The sequence below is a fragment of the Trachypithecus francoisi genome, unplaced genomic scaffold, assembly GCF_009764315.1.
Source record: "Trachypithecus francoisi isolate TF-2019V2 unplaced genomic scaffold, Tfra_2.0 Lachesis_group13, whole genome shotgun sequence".
Lineage (NCBI taxonomy): Eukaryota > Metazoa > Chordata > Mammalia > Primates > Cercopithecidae > Trachypithecus > Trachypithecus francoisi.
The window spans coordinates 128,731,948-128,753,644 of record NW_022681458.1 but is presented as its reverse complement, the minus strand read 5'-3'; the positions used below and the strand labels follow the sequence as shown (position 1 = coordinate 128,753,644).

The 21,697-nt window shown below is 44.3% G+C and overlaps 1 protein-coding gene across 11 annotated transcripts in view; it reads left to right on the top strand.

The window, feature by feature from the left end:
* Positions 1-21,697, top strand: part of SAP130 (Sin3A associated protein 130) — an 85,424-nt gene that overhangs the window by 43,196 nt on the left and 20,531 nt on the right. For 7 of the 11 annotated variants that reach the window (XM_033231899.1, XM_033231898.1, XM_033231904.1 and 4 more), the window contains exon 15: positions 5,850-5,954. The exons of the other annotated variants lie outside the window; for them this stretch is intronic. In XM_033231899.1, the coding sequence (XP_033087790.1) occupies positions 5,850-5,954 (105 nt within the window). The remainder of the gene's footprint in view (positions 1-5,849; positions 5,955-21,697) is intronic. 11 annotated transcript variants of the gene reach the window in all.

Sequence of the window (21,697 nt, the reverse complement as noted above, 5' to 3'; positions counted from 1 at the left end):
TTGCTGTTGAAACAGGAAAAGTTCCCTTGTTCCCCTCTCAGGGCGTGCAACAGTGGGAGTGACTTGCTTCTTCATTGCCCTGCTGCTCCAACCTCTAGAGGAGCATACAGACAGGCAGACTGTGGGGCTCGGACCCTGCAGCAGCATCTAGAGGTGAATGTTTGCAGCTGAAACCCCCATGGGCGTGTGTTACAGAGTGCTCTTTTCGTTTAGCCATCCATAGATGACTTGCATTAACCAGCTCAATTAGACCCCTGCCTTACGGCAAGGTCAGAGGGCTTTCTGTTTCCCAGGGTTCTTGCCTTGGTGTACTGGAAGAATGAGATCACGCGTGGGCTTGGAGAATGAGTGTAGGGTTTTACTGAGTAGAAGTAGCTCTCAGCAGATGGGGGAGCCAGAAGGGAGATGGAACAGCCCCGGCTCTCTGACTGCCCTGGCCAAACTGCGTCGTTCTGCTGGTCGGTGGCCTGCTGGCGTGCCAGCGTCTGTCATGTGCTCTCCCACCGGCATGCTCTCCTCGCCGTCCTCTTGCCGTCCAGCTGCTTGTGTCTTCCTTCGCTGATGTGTTCCTCTTGATGTCCAGCCACTTGCGTGCCTGCCTGCTAGGGTCTCGGAGGTTTTTACAGGCACAGGATCAGGGTGTGGCAGGCCATGGTGGTCTGGGGGAAATGCAGCATTTGGGCAGGAAAACAAAAATGCCTGTCATCACCTAGATCTGTGGGCACAGGCCGGGGGTAGAGCCCTCACCAGGGACCTGCCCCTTTCCAGCACTTCCCTGTTCCCCTTCTAAATCACTGTGGGCAGACAATTTCTGAAGTGTAGTAAGGGTCATATTTAGTAGCAGATAGTGTTTTGTGTTGCCGTGTAAGCTTCTCAGTTGGTGGATCATAGGCAGGAAGGTATGTGCTGTGCTGTTCAACTTACACATTCTGGAGGTGGGAGATGAGCGGACATGTTTCAGAGAGCAGAGTTTCTGTGGCTCAGCTAAGCTAACAGCATCAACATCAACAGATTAAAGCAAGTGCAAACTTAAATTGCTGGGACTAGGGTCCCTGCAGGGTTTTTATTTCCACAGAGCTGTGCGTAGACCAGAGTCCCTATCTTTGCTGCTTGTGAATACTTTGTACTTTTTTAAAGGACAAGTCAGTCCGTGACAAAGTTACCTTATTAGTAGAAGCACAAGGCAAAGCTTGTGGTTAAGATGGCAGATTGATTACACACATCTGAAATCTCTCCCTCTCATAGCCCTATATAACTTTTTTTCAAAAAAGTTGTAAACACACAAGGATGGGGAAAACAGGAGAGGACACAATAGTAACTGAAGCTGGGAAGCAGACCATCACGTGATGGCGTCCTGGCTCTGAGAAAGCTAAATGTGAAGCTTGCATAGGGGAAAGTTGAGAACCATTCTCTTTTAAAATTGGAAAATCTTCAAAAGGACCAACAACAGAAAGATTCTGGGGGCGAAGGAAGGGGCTCTCTCTCTCTTAAGGAGGATAAGTTAAAACCTTTGAGTTTGAAAAGTGTTCAAGTTAGAGCCCAGAATCCCATTTTCTCCCTACGCCATGTGGTGTACTGCCCCTTCCCAACTTCAGCAGGAGCCTGAAAGTTCAAACTCTGCAGATGGTCCGCTAGGATCACCCAGCACTATGGAGGTCATGGGTGTTTTACCAGAAAGAAATTGTGACTCACCATGAGTGTATGGAATGCTGAACACTTCCCAGTCCACTGCCTGCTTTCAGCTGATAGAACTGTGGCAGGTGAATTTGATTCTTGATAGAAAATGAGAAGAGGACTCTACTTTCCTTCTGGGGAGTCTGTGCCGCCCAAGGGGAAGCTCTAAAGATACACTAGGGCTTCCCTAAGGACAGGGTTAGATTACCCTGCAGTGAACCTCATAGTAGATATGCCCTTCCAGAGCTCAGAGCTCCCAGCCAGCATTTCAGTCCCTCTCCCCACTCCCCCACTCTGAATCGTGAACATACAACCAAAGATAGACACGTATTTGAGGGGACCTCTAATGGGGGAAGACAGAAACCACAATAAATACATGCCCAAAGCACCTTGGAAGATGTAGAGGCTTGGCAGGGAAAATAAAACACAGAACAAATGAACAAGGATAAGCAAACACTATCCGTGATAAGACAAAAGAAAAGGTTACATCCATGAAACAGTAACACAGTGCTATGCAAAAAGAACATTCAGAGGAGAAAAGAACCAGACCTGAAATAAGATAGCAGAAATTGAAAGATCAGTAGAAGAGTTGGAAGATAAAATTGAAGGAATCTCAAACGTAGAACAAAAAGACAAGAAAATTGGAGAAAAAGACAGGAGAAAATTTAAAACAACAATAAAAAGAACCAGTTCAGGAAATCCAGCCTCCAGGTAATGGGTTTCAGCAAGAGAGATCAGAGAAAAGGAGCAGGGATCATTACAAAGTAAGGAGTTATAAAGTAATAGAAAATTACCAAAATGGAAAGAAATGAGTTTCCTGGTTACAGAAATGCTCTGCACAGTATTCAGTGGATGCAATAAACTCAGGCCAGTATTTTGAAATTTTGCCGCACTGGAAGACAAAAAGATGTGCCTGCTTCTCCCGTACTTCCTCCCAAAGACGCTTGTACTGTGCCCTCTAATTCACAGCCTGTCATCACGCGACACTCCAGCCTTCACCCCAGTGCCCTTGTCTCTTCTTTCTCCACACCTTCTTGCTTTAAACCTGGCTCTTCCTCAGGAACTCAACTTGCCCTGCAGCTGTCTAAAGTGGTCCCTGCCTCTCTTCCACATCCCTACTGTCACTCAGCCTAGAGGTAGGCTAGGTGTCCTTGTCATGCCTCACTGCCATTTTCAGACCATGTCTCCTCAAAAGCACTTGATCTGTATTTAGATTTCATAAACTCTACAGTTGAAAAAGTAGTTTCACATAACCAAGTTACTCCAGACAATAAAAAGTTTCTCAATAACTGGATCAAGTATCTACTATAAAATTCAAATTAATTAAAATGAAATGACATTAAAAATTTTGTTCCTAAGTTGCACTTGGCACATTTCAGGTGCTCAGTAGTACCATACGGCTTTCTTGTTGGGCAGGGCAGATCTACAGGCTTAGAGAGTCAAGTTAGATTTTGTAGGTATATCTGTATGCCCTTTGGAAGAATATGATGTCTGGCACTTTTTAGTGATAGTGGAACCCTGTCTTCACCTTTAATGATCAGAAATGGTCTTCCAGCTCCCTGGCCCCTCAGGTGCTTGAATGCTTCTCCTGCCATCACCACTCCCCCCGCCCCCAGTGTGAGCACTTAGCACATAAGCTCAGTAAGCCTTCCTGACCTTGTCTGTGTTCTTCCATGCCCCTCGCCCATCTTCTTTCTTCCCACCTCCCTCCCAACGGAACTCCAGCTCCAGAGGGACCCCAGCAGCCTCCAGTCCATTGATCCACCTTTTCATGTTCCTCCCTGCCTCTCATGGCATCTTTCTCTGCTCTTCCTGATTCAGAGTCTGTGGTCACTGGCAGTCATTGCCTTACCCCCCACCTCACTTCACTTTGTCAAAACCAGACTTAAGTCCAATTTTCTGCTTTGTTTATGTGGCACATGTACAGCAGATCGTGGCAGAGAAAGCCACCTTGCCAACTAACTGGCCTTGCTTAGTCTCACAGACGCACTAAGGTCTTAAAGCAGCCCATCAAAGTATACTCTACTGCACCACTCCAGATAACTGTTTTACGTTTCCTTCTTTCACAACTCCCAGGCTTCTTCCATCTTCACTGTTAGTCGACAAACTTGCTCCTTTTTTGAGAAAAAGAAAATCAAAAGACAACTTTGGAAGGCCGAGGCAGGCAGATCATCTGAGGTCAGGAGATCAAGACTAGCCTGGCCAACATGGTGAAACTCCGTCTCTACTAAAAATACAAAAAGTAGCTAGGGCGTGGTGGCGGGCATCTGTAGTCCCCGTTACTCGGGAGGCTGAGGCAGGAGAATCACTTGAACCCAGGAGGCGGAGATTACAGTGAGCTGAGATCGTGCCACCACACTCCAGCCTGGAAAACAGAGCGAGACTCTGTCTCAAAAAAAAAAATTTTTGTTTTGAGCATATGAATATATGCCTGTCACCCAACTTTAGTTCTCAGCTTATCAGCTCTTGGCCAATTTTGCTTCACCTATATGCTTACCTACCCGCTCCTATCATATTATTTTGAAGCAAATCCTAGATACCATGTCATTTCATTTGTATGTATTTCAGCATGTTCCTATGGAGAGATACATAACATTAAAAAACCAATAACCCCTTAATATCAAATAGCCAGTTCAGGTTTCCAGTGGTCTGAAATGTCACACAATTTGTTATATTTTATATTATTTATTTGAGTATTCTGATAAGATGCATACATTGTGATTGGTTAATGTGACTTTTAAAACCATTTTATTATTGAGGTTTCCTCTATCTTTTTTTTTTCCTGCAGTTTATTTGTTGAAGAAACTTGGTCTTCTGGGCCGTACCCCCTCTGGATTTTGTTGATAGCATCCCCAATGTATTCATTTCCTAGGGCTGTTGTAACAAACTACCACAAATCTTCTGGCTTAAGGCAACAGACATGTATATCTTATAGTTCCGGTAGCTAGAGATCTGAAACGAAGTGTCATCAGAGTTGGTTCCCCGGGAGGGTCTCAGGGAGAATCTACTCCTGCTGGCTGCCAGTGGCTGCTGTTGATCTTTGTGTTCCTTGACTTGCAGGCACAGCATCCCAGTCTCTGCCTCCATCATCACATGGCCTTGCCTTTGTACCTGTGTCTCAAATCTCCCTTCCCTTTCTGTTACTAGGATACTTGTCACTGGATCTTAAACTAAACTCTACATCCAGAACTCTACATCCAAATATAATTAAGGATCTCTTATCTTGAGATCCTTAATTACATTTGCAAAGGCCCTTTTTTTAAGTAAGGTCACATTCACAGTTACTAAAGATTGGGGCTTATACATATCTTAAAGAACTCAATTCAACTTACTGCACCCATAGTGTAATTTCACTTGTTCTGTCCTCCACATTTCCTGTAAGTTGTTACTTGACTCTGAAGGTTTGATCTGATTTTTCTTTTTTTTATTGCTTCTTGTGGCAAGACTACTTCATAGTTTGGTGATTTAGTCTCTTACCAGAACACACACAATGTCTGATGGTCACCGTTTTTGAGATGTTAGTGGCTCTGAAGATCAGTACCCGGATCCATTAGTGATTAACTGTTGTAAACTGGTATATTCTTGTCTATTTTCTCTCAAATCCACTTCTCAACTGGTATTTGTTCCCACCACTTTACCGAAACTAAATGTGTCAAGATTGCTCATGTTTTCGTAGTGCTAAACTGATGGTTAATTCTCCGTCAGAGCCTTATGTGGCCTCTCTGCTGTATACACAATTGATCTCCAGCTCTTCCTGGATCAGGGTTTTTTCACCTGGCTTCCAGGTCTTTATAAACACCATAGGCATAATAATAATTGTAAACACTTAATACAGATTTCAGTGTGAATAACATTCAGCAGAAGGGAGATGTGGCATGCTAGCAGCAGCAGCAGCTAAAAGAGTCACAATGGCTGCTTCTTGGAGGGAGCCTGACAGGAAGTGAGCAGCAATGGGGAAGGGACCTGCTCTTTATTTTAAGACTTGTTTTACTATTTGGGTTTTTTGGTAATGTGTCTGTGGTATCTGGGAAAATAAAAATCCATTTTAAAAATCCTTAGTCAATGTAGGGCTTTCATTTTGTCCTAGGTATGCCTGGCAAATGCGTATCTTGTATTTCTTACCCTTGAATGCCCTTGGACTGCTATTTTCCAGGTTTGTCTCTTGTCTCTTTCAGAATGGCGGTTCGGAAAACCCTCATTCCTCCTCAGCCTCCTGATGTTGCTAGTCCTCGAGTGGAAAGCTCTGTGCGGAGTACATCTGGGTCACCTAGGCCTGCAGGGTGAGCACCTAAGTGTTCGTAGCACTCTTGCTTTTAAGCACACATCGTTGCAGTGGCGGGGAGTCTAATATGCCTGCATGACATAGTCTTGTTAGGTTATGTTGCCCAGGCTGGAGTGCAGTGGCTATTCTCAGCCGCCATCATAGAAAATCGTAACACACGACAGCCTTGAACTCGTGGGCTCAGGTAACAAGCCTTAGCCTCCTGAGTAGCTGGGACTGTAGGCGTGTGCCACCAATCCCAACTTATATGCTCTTTCTAGCTGCATGACCTGAATGCGTTTTCCAACCTCTCTGATTCCCATTTGCCTCATTTATAAAGTGAGCATTCATATAACATCTACCTCATAGAATTTTTGTGTATTTAAGCAAAATGATACATTTAAAACACTTTGTATGTGCCTTATAGCAAACACCCAGTTGCTATGGCATTCAAAAATGACATCGTGACGGTATTTATTTTTGTTTTTTCTGTTTTTGAGACAAGAGTTTTGCTCTGTTGCCCAGGCTGGAGTGCAGTGGCACAATCTCAGCTCACTGCAGCTTCCGCCTCCCACATTCAAGAGATTTTTCCTGCTCCTAGCTAGGATTACAGGCATGTGCCACCATACCTGGCTTTGTTTTTTTTTTTTTTTTTTTGTATTTTAAGTAGAGACAGGATTTCGCCATGTTAGCCAGGCTGGTTTCAAACTCCTGACCTCAAGTGATCCACGTGCGTCAGCCTCCCAAAGTGCTGGGATTATAAGCATGAACCACCATGCCCGGCCTTATGACAGTGTTTGTTCTTTCTCTTCTTACTTCCACAAGTAATATTATATTGGAAAAAGTAATTAGAGAATATTAAAATACTTAAAGTATAAAGTGAAAATTATTGTCTCATTCTCTACCCACATTGCCAATCCCACTTCCTAGAATAATGTTGACCAGTAACAGTTTTGGGGTTTTGTTTGTTTGTTTTTCCTGTAGACTTCCTCTGTGGTCAGGATAATAGTTCTGATAAGTATCTTTCCACATCTTTTTCTGCATACACATGTAGATAGATTGATAGATTCTTTTTGTTTGTTTGTTTGTTTTGAGACAGAGTCTTGCTCTGTTTACCAGGCTGGAGTGCAGTGGCGCTCACTGCAACCTCCGCCTCCTGGGTTCATGTGATTCTCTTGCCTCAGCCTCCTGAGTAGCTGGGACTGCTGGAGTGTGCCACCACACCCAACTAATTTTTGTATTTTTAATAGAGACGGAGTTTCACTATGTTGGTCAGAATGGTCTCTATCTCTTGACCTCGTGAACTTTGGCAAACTATCACAACTCTAAGTTGAGGTCTGTTTCCATCATTTACCCTTTGCCCTTCAGTGTTGTGGAACATCTCCAAGACTTCATTAAATGTGAAGGTTTTTGCCAGCATAACTTCTGAGACCTCTTCATCCTTTTCCTCAAAACCACTTGGCTTTCACTTCTTCTTGGACTCTGGGTACACACTTTATAGCACCATCTTTCTGTGTGATGGCAGTTTGCCGATTCACTCAACACCACTCAGAGTCATATTGACTTCTGAAATGCTAAAACCAGCCTTCACTAGCAGTAATTCATTTTCCTAATTACCATTTTCTTTCAGTGTGGCAGCTAACTTCAACACTTCAGCCTTGAATAATTGTAATTTTTTTTGGTTATTGTCAGTCCAAAATAGAAATAAACACTCTATTTCTGCCTTAAGTGGCTTTCCTGTTGCAGCTTAAACCGAAAGATGATATAAAGCTACTTTACCTTCCTTTTTATATTCACTACATTTTTCAATATGATCCATACAACTTTGTACAAGTGTAGGTCTTCTCCTTTTTTCTCTTTGCTGGTCCATTTTGAAATCTTCACATCACATATAATTTCACTTCTGGCCTCATCCCTTTTTGGTTTTTTGCTGCGTTTTCGTCTTGGTTGACCCATTCTCACATTCAGTCTTCCCTTTTCTTAAAATTTCACATTGGTTTATCACTGGGACGCCAGAACTACACAACAACATGCTTTGTTTGCTTGATGAACTGTTTATGTGGAACTGTTTATGGTCAGTGATTGGTCATTACCAGACTTAAGAGGTGATGTGATTGGTTACTGATCATCATGGGCCTCTGTTAGTTCCATGGTGATGTGGGGACCGTAGAGCTCGCCACATAACAATGGGGATACGTTCTGAGAGACACATCAGTAGGCAATTTCATTGTTGTGTGAACATCATGAGTGTCCCTGTACGAACCTAGATGGGATGGCCTACTGCATACCTAGACTGTATGGTCCAACCTGTTGCTCCTAGGCTAAAAACCTGTACAGGACTTGACTGAATACTGTAGGCAGTGGTAACACAGTGGTACATATTTGTGTATCTAAACATAGAAATTAAAATCTTTATTTATTTATTTATCTTTGAGGCAGAGTTTCGGTCTTGCTGCCCCAGGCTAGAGTGCAGTAGCTCAATCTCGGCTCAACACAACCTCTGCCTCTGGGGTTCAACCGATTCTCCTGCCTCAACCTCCCGAGTAGCTAGGATTACAGGCATGCACCACCACGCCTGGCTGATTTTGTGTTTTTAGTAGAGAGAGGGTTTCTCCATGTTGGTCAGGCTGATCTTGAACTCCTGACCTCAGGTGATCTGCCCGCCTTAGCCTCCCCTAGTGCCGGGTTTACAGGCGTGAGCCATCGTGCCCAGCCAGAAATTGTAATCTTATGGGACCACTGTCATGTGCGTGGTCCCTTGTTCATTGAAACATCCTTATGTGCTGCATGACTATGTCTGATATTTACATGTGTGAGCTTTGTGCTCAGTGAGGACTACCTATATATTCGGAATCACAGGACCAGGAAGGAAGACTAGCCTGGAACCAGAGGGGAGAGTTGCACAAGATGGCTTAGAGATGACATTGAGAGCTGGATTATTTAGGGCCTTGTGGGCTATTCAGAAGCCTTTGGATTTTACTCTAAGACGGAGAGCCATTGGAGGGTTAAGGCATAGGAGTGACATGATCTGACTTATTTGAAAAGAATCACTCTGGCTACTGTGCTGAGAATAAACTGCAGCAGAGCAAGGGTGGAAGCAGGAAGCCCAAGTGAGAGCTGACAAAACCGTTAACTGTCTTCATGGCTTAAGCCTGCATGGAGGTAGTGTTTTTTGTTTGTTTGTTCGTTTGTTTAATGAAATAGGGTCTCACTCTGTCACCCAGGCTGTAGTGTAGTGGTGCAGTCTCAGCTCACTGCAACTTTAACCTCTCAGGCTCAAGCAATCCTCCTGCCTCAGCCTCCTGAGTAGCTGGGACTACTTAAGAGCTAAGCTCAAGCTTAGCTCATTTTTTGTATTTTTTTGTCGAGACAGGGTTTTGCCATGTTGCCCAGGCTGATCTGGAACTCTTGGGCTCAAGCAGTATTCCCACCTCAGCCTCACAAAGTGCTGGTATTATAGGCATGAGCACCACACCCTGCCCATATGTCTTAACAAGTGTTTGGATTCTGGATATGATTTGAAGGTACAGCTGACAAAATTTTCTGATGGAATGGAGAGAAAGGAGTCAAGGATAGCTCCTGTATTTTACCTGAGCATTGTAAAATGAGGAAAGCTCTGAGAAGAGCAGGAAAAAAAATCAGGTTAGTTTCAGTCGTTTTACTTTTGCAATATCTATGTGGTTGGACACCCAAGTGGAAGTGTCAAATAGACAGATATAAAATTCTGAAGTAGGCCGGGCGCAGTGGCTCACGCCTGTAATCCCAGCACTTTGGGAGGCCGAGGTGGTTGGATCACCTGAGGTCACGAGTTTGAGACCAGCCTGACCAACATGGAGAAACCCCGTCTCTACTAAAAACACAAAATTAGCCGGGTGTGGTGGCGCATGCCTATAGTCCCGGCTACTCGGGAGGCTGAGGCACGAGAATCTCTTGAACCTGGGAGGCGGAGGTTGCAGTGAGCCGAGATCGCACCATTGCACTCCAGCCTGGACAACAAGAGCAAAAGTTCATCTCAACAACAACAACAAAAAAAAAATTCTGAGGTAATACAGCTCTAGAATTGAAGATAGAAGTCCATGCTGGTGATAGAGATTTTGGAATTGTAAGCAGATGTTCTTTAGAGCTGTGAGAGTGGAAGGTAGTATAAATAGAGAACAGGAGTGGTGTAAGGACCAGACCTGAGAACATAGCATCTTTAGAAGTCAGGAAAATGAAAAACCAGAAAAAGTGACTGTTTCTCTATACTATGTGATGTTCTGAGGTGTGTTGGTGCCACAATTAGTCCTCAGCTAATGAACACTTCAGGTTTTTATTTGCTTTTGTTTTATTTTTAGAGGCAGGGTCTTGCCCAGTCACCCCGGCTGGAGTGCAGTAGCATGATCATAGCTCACTGCATCCTTGAACCCCTGGGCATAAGGATCCTCCCACCTTAGCCTCCTGAGTAGCTGGGACTGCAGGTAGGCATCATTATGCCCAGCTATTTTTATTTTATTTATTTATTTTTGTTGAAACAGAGTCTCACTCTGTTGCCCAAGCTGGAGTGCACCGGCACCATCTTGGCTCACGACAGCCTCTGCCTCCCAGGCTCAGGTGATTCTCCTGCCTCAGCCTCCCGAGTAACTGGGATTAAATGCACCCACCATCAGGCCTGGCTAATTTTTGTATTTTTGGTAGAGACAGGTTTTCACCATGTTGGCCAGGCTGGTCTGAAACTCCTGACCTCAAGTGATCTGTCTGCCTTGGCCTCCCAAAGTGCTGGGATTATAGGGGTGAGCCACCACACCCAGCCTGCTAAGCTGATTTTCATATTATTTTTGTAGAGATGGCAGTCTCACTGTGTAGCCCAGGCTGGTCTTGAACTCCTGGCCTCAACTCATCTTCCCACTTTGGCCTCCCAAAATATTGGGATTACGGGCATGAGCCACTGCACCTGGCCTGTTTTTGTTTTTGTCTTTTTTAAAACAAAGTCTCATATGGACTTAGTTTTCCAGTGTCGGTCCTGAAGGTGAAGAACCTGCCGTGAGGTGCAAAAGTCTCCCCGTGAGCCGCAGCAGGTGCAGAAATAGGGTGAGCAGGGCTCTTTTTCAGGCTCTTGGATTTGGTGTGCTTCAGAGAAGCTGTGGAGGTGGGGCCCGCACAGGCACTCCGACTGGCTTTATTTGCAGCAGGCAATCTGTGGCACCTGAAAGTAGAGAGCGTTTGGATTGGGAAGAAATAACTAGCTGGAAGAATGAACCCCCCACGCTCCCACACCCAAGTAAAAGTAATCTCATGTAAATGGCTGTTCTAGAACTAGCCCAACTCCATTCACTGATGAGTAGCAAAAAAGGATTAATATGAAGATAATTAAAATTAAAACATAAGAAAGGAGCAACAAAGTAAACTAATCTGTTCCCTAAGACACTGACCAAAAAATGTTGACAGATAATTATGAAGATAATTAAAATTAAAACATAAGAAAGGAGCAACAAAGTAAACTAATCTGTTCCCTAAGACACTGACCAAAAAATGTTGACAGGGGACAGATGAAATTTGTAATGAAACATGCCACCAGAATGTAAATAACATAACAAAATAACCACCTCTATGGAGGTAGACACAAAGTTCAAATACAAAAGACTCCTGGAGTAAATGGCAAAACATGAAGTGATGACACAGGAGTTGACAGGACTCAGTAGAGAACTAATGAGGATACCACAGAAGGAAGGCAAAATTCAAACTGCACAAGACAGTGTTGGCCATAGAAGACAGAAATGAAAAAGTGGATAAAATAGAAAGAAAGATAGTCATGTGTCGTGGCTCATGCCTGTAATTCTAGCACCTTAGGAGGCTGAGGTCAACAGATGGCTGGAGCCCAGGAGTTTGACATCAGCCTGAGCAATATGGCAAAAGCCCAGCTCTACAAAAAATAAAAAAGTTGGCTGGGTGTGGTGGTATGGGCCTGTAGTCCCAGCTACGCAGAAGGCTGAGGTGGGAGGATCACTTGAGCCTGGCAGGTTGAGTTTAGTGAGCTGTGTTCATGTCACTCCACTGCAGCCTGGTGACAGATGAGAACCTGTCACAAAAAAAAAAAAAAAAAAAAGCGAGAGAGAAAGATAAAAAAAAAAACCTACAGAGCATACTGTGATAGAAGTAGACCAAGCATGCGTCATATCATGTCGTGTCAGTGGCTTCGTTGTGAGTTGAGTTATCCCCCAAAAGTCATGTTGAAGTCTTAACTCCCATTACCTCGGAATGCCACCTTATTTGGAAATAGGGTCATTGTAGATGTAGTCAGTCAAGGTGAAGCCCTACTGGAGTAGGGTGAATCCTCAATTCAATATGACTGGTTTTTTTTTTTTTTTTTTTTTTTTGAGACAGTATCTTGCTCTGTTACCCACCTGGAGTACAGTGAGTGGTGTGATATATGATGTGATATAGGCTTAGGCGATCCTCCCACATTAGCCTCCCGAGTACCTGGGACTCCAGGCATGCATCACCATGCCCAGCTAATTATTATTATTATTATTATTATTTTAGACAGAGTCTTGCTCTGTCACCAGGCTGGAGTGCAGTGGTGTGATCTCAGCTCACTGCAACCTCCGACACCCTGGTTCAAGCTATTCTCCTGCCTCAGCCTCCTGAGTAGCTGGGATTACAGGCACACGCCACCATGCGCAGCTAATTTTTGTATTTTTAGTAGAGACGGGGTTTCACTATGTTGGCCAGGATGTTCTCGAGCTCCTGACCTCGTGATCCGCCCACTTGCCTTGGCCTCCCAATGTGCTGGGATTACAGGTGTGAGCCACCATGCCTGGCCCATGCCCAGCTAATTTAAATAAATTTTTCTTTTTTTTTTTTTGACATGGAGTCTGCCCTCTCATCCAGACTGGAGTGCAGTGGCGCAATCTCAGCTCACTGCAACCTCCGTCTCCTGGGTTCAAGAGATTCTCCTGCCTCAGCCTCCTGAGTAGCTGGGACTACAGGAGCGCACCACCACACCCAGCTAATTTTTGTATTTTTAGTAGAGACCAGGTTTCACCATGTTGACCAGGATGGTCTCAATCTCTTGACCTCATAATCTGCCTGCCTCGGCCTCCCAAAGTGCTGGTATTACAGGTGTGAGCCACCACAACTGGCCTAAATAAATTTTTTTCGTAGAAACAAGGTCTTGCTATATGGCACAGACTGGTCTCAACGTCCTGGCTTCAAGTGATCCTCTTGCCTTGGCCTCCCAAAATGCTGAGATTAGAGGCGGGAGCCTCCATACCTGACCCGTGACTAGTATTCTTAGAAAAAGGGGAAATGAGGACACAGACAGATACATGATGTGAACATGGAGGCAGAGGCTGGGAAGGTGCCGAGGCATAACAAAGACTTCCAGCAAAGCCACCAGAAGCTGGGAGAGGAGGCCTGGAATAGTCTGTCCTTCCTTCAAGCCCATAGAAAGAACCAGCCCTGCTGACGCTTTGACCTCAGACTTCTGGCCTCCAAAACTGTGAGACAAGCTACTTCTGTTTAAGCCACACAGTTTGTGATGGTTTGTTGTGGTAGCTCTAGCAAACTAATACAGGTCTTCACTCGCCTGTTTCCAGATTGCATTACAAAGCAGAACCCACCTCTGCTCTGCCTTGTATACAGAGGCAGGCCAAACACAAAGTGATTCAGGAAGGTTAAAATGAAACATTAAGTAAAGGGATGCCGAACTTGACTTGTGCTGACTCACAAGAGTAGATTGATACGTTATCAGGAATTTTATGAGGCAGGTATTATAGACAACCATTGAAAAAATTGTATTACTGGGTAAAAAGTCATAATTAAATGTAGTAAATACTTAAAACCCAATACTTACTAATTATTCAACTACATTTTATCCCTCTTCCCATGGAATAATTACGTAGAATGGTATGCTGTTTCACGTCCCCCCCCGCCCGCCACCAACCTCTGCCCCACTCCACATTGAAGAACACATTGGCAGCTTGAAATTGGCCCTGGTCGGAGCACTTGTTCCACAGAAGTTATCAATAGCACTTCGTTTACTGTTTTGTTGATCATCTAAGCAGAGATTGGTACGTGTTTTCGGTAAAGGGAAAAATACAGAGTAAGTTATTTTGGGTTCTGTGAGCCGCGTAGTCTCTGTCTGAGTCCTCACGTCTGGTGTAGCTGTACTGAAAGACTTCATCTGCAGAACTGATGTTGGGCGGGGATATAGTTTGTCAGCGCCTCGTCCAGACATAAGAAAGGAATGGAGAAAGCATTAGTCATACACAACTTGAAAGTGCTTGTCAGGCCGGACGCAGTGCCCTCACGCCTGTAACCCCAGCACTTTGAGAGGCTGAGGCGGGTGGATCACTTGAGGTCAGGAGTTTGAGACTAGCCTGGCCAACATGGTGAAACCCTGTCTGTACTAAAAATACAAAAGTGAGCTGGGTGTGGTGGTGCACCTGTTGTCCCAGCTACTTGGGAGGTGAGAGATTTGCTTGAGCCCAGGAGGCAGATCTCTGCAGTGAGCCAAGATCGCGCCACTGCACTCCAGCCTGGGTGACAGAGAGTGAGACCCTGTCTTTTTTTTGTTTCTGAGATGGAGCTTTGCTGTTGTCACCCAGGCTGGAGTGCAATGGTGTGATCTCTGCTCATTGCAACCTCCTCCTCCCAAGACCCTGTCTTTAAAAAAAAAAAAAAAAAAAACTCCAACCACGGTGGCTCACGTCTATAATCTCAACACTTGGGAGGCCGAGGCAGACAGATCACCTAAGGCCAGGAGTTTGACGCCAGCCTGGCCAACATGGCGAAACCCTGTGTCTACTAGAAATACAAAAAATTAGCCGAACGTGGTGGGGGCCACCTGTAATCCCAGCTACTCTGGGGGCTGAGGCAGGAGAATCACTTGAACCTGGGAGGCGGAGGCTCCATGAGCTGAGATGGTGTTATTGCACTCCACTCTGGGCAATAACAGTGAAACCCTGTCTTAAAAAAAAAAAATGCTTTCCTATAGCTGTTACATTATGAAGATGCCAAAAAGTTAAGGAAGTGTTTTGCATGTGTTCAAAACCATTATCCGACTCAGGAAAGAAGTCTCATGTCATTGTGAATTTTTCCATTTTCTCTGATATTGATTTTTTAGGTCTGTTCCATTGTACTTGGAAAAGATCCTTTGGGTTCGGTCTATAAATTTTTTGAAATTTGAATTTTGACCTAAAGTATGATCTGTCCTGGAGATTGTCCCATGTGCCCTTGAGAAGAATGTGCAGTCACTGTTGGTGGGTGGATATTCTGTATATATGTTAGGTCTGGTTTGTTTAGTGCGCCAGTTCTCTGTGTCCTTGCCAAGTTTCCATCTGGATGTTTCATCCGTTATTGAAAATTGGGTATTGAAATCTCCAGCTATGGCCAGGTGCAGTGGCTCACACCTGCAATCCCAGCACTTTGGGAGGCTGAGGCGGGTAGATCAGGAGGTCAGGAATTCAAGACCAGCTTGTCCAAGATGGTGAAACCCTGTCTGTACTAAAAATACAAAAATTAGCTGGGTGTGGTGGTGGAGGCCTGTAATCCCAGCTACTTGGGAGGCTGAGGCAGCGAATTGCTTGAAACTCGGAGGCAGAATTTGCAGTGAGCTGAGATTGCATCACTGCACTCCAGCCTGGGTGGGTGTCATCCTCTCTCTCTCCCTTTAATTCTGTCAGTATCTCCTTTATTCTGTTACATGGGGCACCGTTCTTTGATGTGTGAAGGTTTATAATTGCTGTATCTTTTTCTCTTTATTGTGGTATGAACACTTAACATGAGATCTGCCCTGGTAGGGAGAGGTTTAAATGTACGTTGTTGTTCATTGTAGGCACAGTGTCACACAACAGAGCTCTAGAACCTCTTCATTTTGCTTAACTGAAACTTTATGCCCTTTAATTAGTGACTGCTCATTTCTCCCAGTTCTTTGATCTTCTTGATGAATCTTTTATTAATATAGTATGTCCTTTGTCTTGTTTTGGATTTAACATCCGTTTTCTCTGATATTGATACAGGCCCACAGCTTTCTTTCAGTTACTGTTTTCATGAAATATCTTTTTCCATCCTTTCACATTTTGTATGTTATTGAAGTTAAGTTGGTATCGATGCAAACTAGATTGATATGAATTTAGACTGCTGATTGTAATCCCATGGTAACCAATTTTAAAATACCAGTGAAAAAAGATAATGTCATCTGAGGACTCAAGTTACACAAATATTTTTTCAAAAGATTTATCAAGCAAAGGTAAACAAATTGAAATCTTATCAGAAAAGGTGGAATTCAGCTTAAAAGCAAAACACAGAGGGTCCTTTTTTTTATTTCATAAGACATAGTTTCACTCCTGTTGCCCAGGCTGGAGTGCAGTGGCACAATCTCAGCTCACTGCCGCCTCCACCTCCTGGGTTCAAGCAATTCTCCTGCCTCAACCTCTTGAGTAGCTGAGATTACAGGCACGTGCCACCACACCCGGCTAATTTTTGTATTTTTAGTAAAGAACAGGGTTTCACCATATCGGCCAGGCTTGTCTCGAACTCCTGATGTCAAATGATCTGCCTGCTTCGGCGTCCCAGAGTGCTGGGATTACAGGCGTGAGCCATTGTGCCCGGCCCACGGAGGGTCCTTTATAATGCTGAAGAATCTAATTTACAATGAAGTTTGTTTATTTTATTTATTTATTTATTTGAGACAGAGTCTTGCTCTGTCGCCCAGGCTGGAGTACAATGGCATGATCTCAGCTCACTGCAACCTCCACCTCCCAGATTCAAGTGAGAATCTCCTGCCTCATCCTCCTGAGTAGCTGGGATTACAGGTGCACACCACCATGCCTGGCTAATTTTTTTGTATTTTGGTAGAGACAGGGTTTCACCATGTTGGTCAGGCTGCTCTTGAACTCCTGACCTCATGATCTGCCCACCTCAGCCTCCCAAAGTGCTGTGATTACAGATGTGAGCCACCGTACCTGGCCTACAATGAAGTTTTAACAGTTAAGAATGTCTGTGTACCAAATAATGTAGCGTTAAGGGTCATAAAGCAGAATTTACAAGAAGTATGAGGAGGGTTTCAAAGAGCAGCTTAGGAGCAAAGGGGCTTTAATTCACGTTTTTCAGGCCTCATCAGTTCTAGCAGACAACAAATAAATAGGATATAATAAATCGCAATAATAATAAGGGGAAATAGATATGATTAAATTCCATGTGTTAATTACCCTTTTTTCTCTCTCTCTCTTTTCTGAGACAGTCTCGCCCTGTCGCCCAGGCTGGAGTGCAGTGGCGTAGCCTCGGCGCCCTGTAATCTTCACCTCCCTGGTTCAAGCAGTTCTCGTGCCTTAGCCTCCTGAGTGGCTGAGATTACAGGCATGTGCCACCGTGTCCAGCTAAGTTTTGTATTTTTAGTAGAGACAGAGTTTTCCCATGTTGGTTAGGCTGGTCTCAAACTCCTGACCTCAAATGATCCAGTTGCCTCAGCCTCCCAAAGTGCTGGGATTACAGGCGTGAGCCACTATGCCCGCTCCCGGCCCCGCCCCCCACCCCCTGCTTTTTTTGTTTTTGAGACAGAATCTCGCTGTGTCACTCAAGCTGGAGTGCAGTGGCACAATCATGGCTTGGCTCACTGCAGCCTTGACCTTCCAGGCTTGAGTGATCCTCCCTGTTCTGCCTCCAAAGTAGCTAGGACTACTTGGGTTAGTGTTAGTCTGGGTTTTTCTGTTCCTTTTGTTTTGTTTTGAGACGGGGTCTCACTCTGTTGCCAAGCTGAAGTGCTGGAGTGCAGTGGCGCAATCTCGGCTCACTGCAACCTCTGCCTCCCAGATTCAAGCGATTCTCCTGCCTCAGCCTCCCTAGTAGCTGGGACTACAGGTGCGCACCACCACACCCAGCTAATTTATTTGTATTTTTAGTAGAGATGGGGTTTTACCATGTTGGCCAGGATGGTCTCGATCCCCTGACCTCATGATCTGCCCACCTTGGCCTCCAAAGTGCTGGGATTACAGGCGTGAGCCACCGTGCCCAGCCTGTTTGTTTGTTTGTTTTTTTGAGACAGTCTCATTCTGTTGCACATGCTGCAGGGTAGTGGTGCATTCTCGGCTCACTGCAGCCTCTGCCTCCCGTGTTCAAGTGATTTCTCGTGTCTCCTCCTGAGTAGCTGGGATCACAGGCGTGTGCCAACAAACCTGGCTAATTTTTGTACTTTTAGTAGAGACGGGGTTTCACCATCTTGACCAGGCTGGTCTCGAACTTCTGGCCTCAGGTGATCCACCCACCTCAGCCTTCCAAAGTGCTGGCATTACAGGCGTGAGCCACCACGCCGAGCCAGTGTTAGTCTCTTTTCTGAGTTATTAGTTTCTGCTTTTATATTTATTGTTTCCTTTATTTTTGTTTGTTTGTTTTCTAGTTTTTCAGCCTGACAGTTTTCAGTATTTTTTTTTACTGACATAAATATTTAAGGCTATGAATTTTCTTCTAAATAATGCTTTCATTGCAACCCACTGATTCTGCTTCTTTCATTGTGGCTTTTTCAATTTACCTTTTTTTTTTTTTTTTGAGATGGAGTTTTGCTCTTGTCGCCCAGGCTGGAGTGCAGTGACGCAGTCTCAGCTCACTGCAAACTCCACCTCCCAGATTCAAGTGATTCTCCTGCCTCAGCCTCCCGAGTAGCTGGGATCACAGGCATCCACCAACACGCCCAGCTAATTTTTTTATTTTTAGTAGAGGTGGGGTTTTACCGTGTTGTCCAGGCTGTTCTCAAACTCCTGACCTCAAGTGATCCGCCTGCCTTGGCCTCCCAAAGTGCTGGGATTACAGGTGTAAGCCACCACACCCAGCCTAAATTTCCTTATTTTTTAGATAGGGTCTCACTGTGTCATCCAGGCTGGAGTGCAGTGGGTGTGAACAGTTGACTAAAGCCTTGAATTCTTCGGCTCAGGTCACCATCCTGCCTCAGGCTCCTGAGTAGGGAACTACAGGCACATGCCACTATGCCCAGCTCTCAGAGAACATTTTTAAATGGGTTAAAAGGGCTCTCTGTTTTCTCCTTTCATTCCTATTTCTAGTTTGCGTGCCTAACACTAACTCAATCAAGATAAACCATAAAAAAATTAAAAAGGAGTTTTTTCCGACATTGAACTTAATGTAGTTCTATGCAAATAACGATAGAAAAACCCATGGATAAATTTATGTGGCTGGGGAGGCCCCACGTTCATGGCAGAAGACAAGGAGGAGAAAGTCACGTCTTACGTGGATGGCGGCAGGCAAAGAGAGAGCTTGTGCAGGGAAACTTTCTCTTTTTAAAACCATCAGGTCTTGTGAGACTTCGTTCCTATCACGAGAACAGCACAAGAAAGCCCCGCCCCCATGATGCAGTCATCTCCCACAGGGTCCCTCTCGTAACACATGGGAATCACAGGAGCCATTTGTGTGGGGACACAGAGCCAAACCATATCACATTATGACTCAAAATTCAGAATCTATAAAAAGGAAGTTTTGGGAAATTTGACTCAGGGCTAGATATGGTGGCTGACACCTGTAATCCCAGCAATTTGGGAGGCCAGGTGGGCAGATTGCTTCTAACCCAGGAGTTCGAGACCGACTCCATCTCTGCAAAAGATACAAAAATTAGCCAGGCATGGTGGTGCGCACCTGTGGTCCTGGCTACTCAGGAGGCTTCGGTGGGAGGACTGCTTGAGTCTGGGAGGTCGAGGCTACAGTGAGCCAGCATCATGCCACTGTACCCCAGTCTGGGTGATAGAGTGAGACCCTGTCTTTAATAAGAGAGAGAGATTTGACTTAGTAAAAATTATTTAAGAAACAAACTACTTTTGTCAAGAGAAAACTTCATAAGCAAAGTGGAAGACAAATGATGAACTGGGAAGATACAGTTCCAGCTCATATCACAGTCTAACCGCTCATCTTCGTAATATATAAATAACTGCCAGAAGTGAATAATAAAGAGGTCCAGTAGAAAAATGAACAACCTTTTTGAACAGTTAGTTCACAGGTAAAGAAGTGTCAAAGGTCCATAACATGTGGAATGATGCTTTATATCAAGAGATGAGCAAACTGAGAGCACACTGAGACACCATCATTTACCTTTCATACTGGCCAAATACCAGGAGTTTGAAATATGCTGTTGGAAAAGCTGTGGATAATTGGGTGTTTTTATTCTTGGTGAGAGTGCAAACTGTTATAACCCTTACGGAAAGGCAACTTGGCAATACTTACCAAAATTACAGAGGCATTTTTCTTTCCCAGGTATATGTGGTAATGTATTCATCGGATACGCTAGCACACATATCAGATGACAGAGGTGTCAACGTGCTGAGAGCTAACACGCCAGAGTTGGAAGGGCTCTGTTGAAAGATAGCTGGCTTGCTGCTCCCTGGACAGCTCCACTCTGAGATGCAGCTCTCCTGAACAGTCAGCACCAGAGCTCAGAGGCACCTCCTCCCACCCCTGTGGTTTTCATGCCACCTGCACTTTCCCCAAAGTCCTGAGTGTAGAGAAGCAAGGAAGTGACATACTTTGGGAAGTCTGGCTCTGACAGCATGTGGTTTGTCCACCGTGGCTGGGCATTGCATTTCTTGATAGGATGGAGAGCCTGGGGAATTGTGTGCATTCCGCTCATCTTCTGCCTCCAGATATTCCCAGTTAAATTTGTAGTTTTTTAGTCTGTTGAATGTTGTTATCTGTATTGGTCTTTGTACTCCACAAATAGGGGACTGGGTAAATAAAATATGGTTCAAGTCAAAAAAGCAACCCAAATGAGTCAAAAAAAAAAAAAAAGGTACGAGGTATATGCTATGACAGTTTTGAAATAAGCAGGAAAGTTGGGTAAGAAAGTAACATTTGGGCTAGGTGCAGTGGCTCACATTTGTAATCTCAGCATTTTGGGAGGCCAAGATGGGAGGATCACTTGAGCTCAGGAGTTTGAGACCAGCCTGGGCAATATAGCAAGACCTTGTCTCTACTAAAATTTGAAAAAAAAAAAAAAATTAGCCAGGCGTGGTGGTACACCCCTGTAGTCTCAGCTGCCAGAGGAGTTGGGGAGGGGAAGCTGAAGCGAGTGGATCGCTTGAGCCCAGGAGTTTGAGACTAGGCTGGACAACATAGTGAAACTCTTATCTCTATAAACAATACAAAAATTAGTTGGGTGTGGTGGTGCAAACCTGTGGTGTCGAGCTACTGGGAGGCTGAGGTGGGAGGATTGCTTGAGTCTGGGAGGTCGAGGATACAGTGAGTCCTGATCGTGCCACTGCACTCCAGTCTGGGCAACAGAGCCAGACTCTTGTCTCAAAAAAAAGAAAAGAAAAAACATTTGTATTTGCTTTTGTCTACATACATAAGTACTATAAGGTCATACAAGAAATTATTATATTTTATTGATTGTGAGAAACCAGGTTTTAAAACCATAGCATCTCTAAAATCAGTATCTTAAAACTGATGACATCTTAATATTCTAGAATTCAGTTATTGTATTTTTAAGTGTACACAAAATAATGGTTCATTTTATAACTGTTGCCATCTTAGAGTCAGTGGAATGCTGAGATACAGTGATATTGTATGGAAGATAATAGTGGATGAACCCATCCAGTATGTTGAGGAGCTTTCTCCATATATCATTTGAAACATGTGAATGTATTATTAAATCAAAACAAAAAAACTTTGAAGGAAAATTAAGATATTGAACAATATAAAACAGATTTAAAAAGGAAATCTAGTAGCTGTCAATATAAGTAAGTTTAATTTTTTTAAGTCATGTAGTACTACAAGGCTTATAATGTTTGT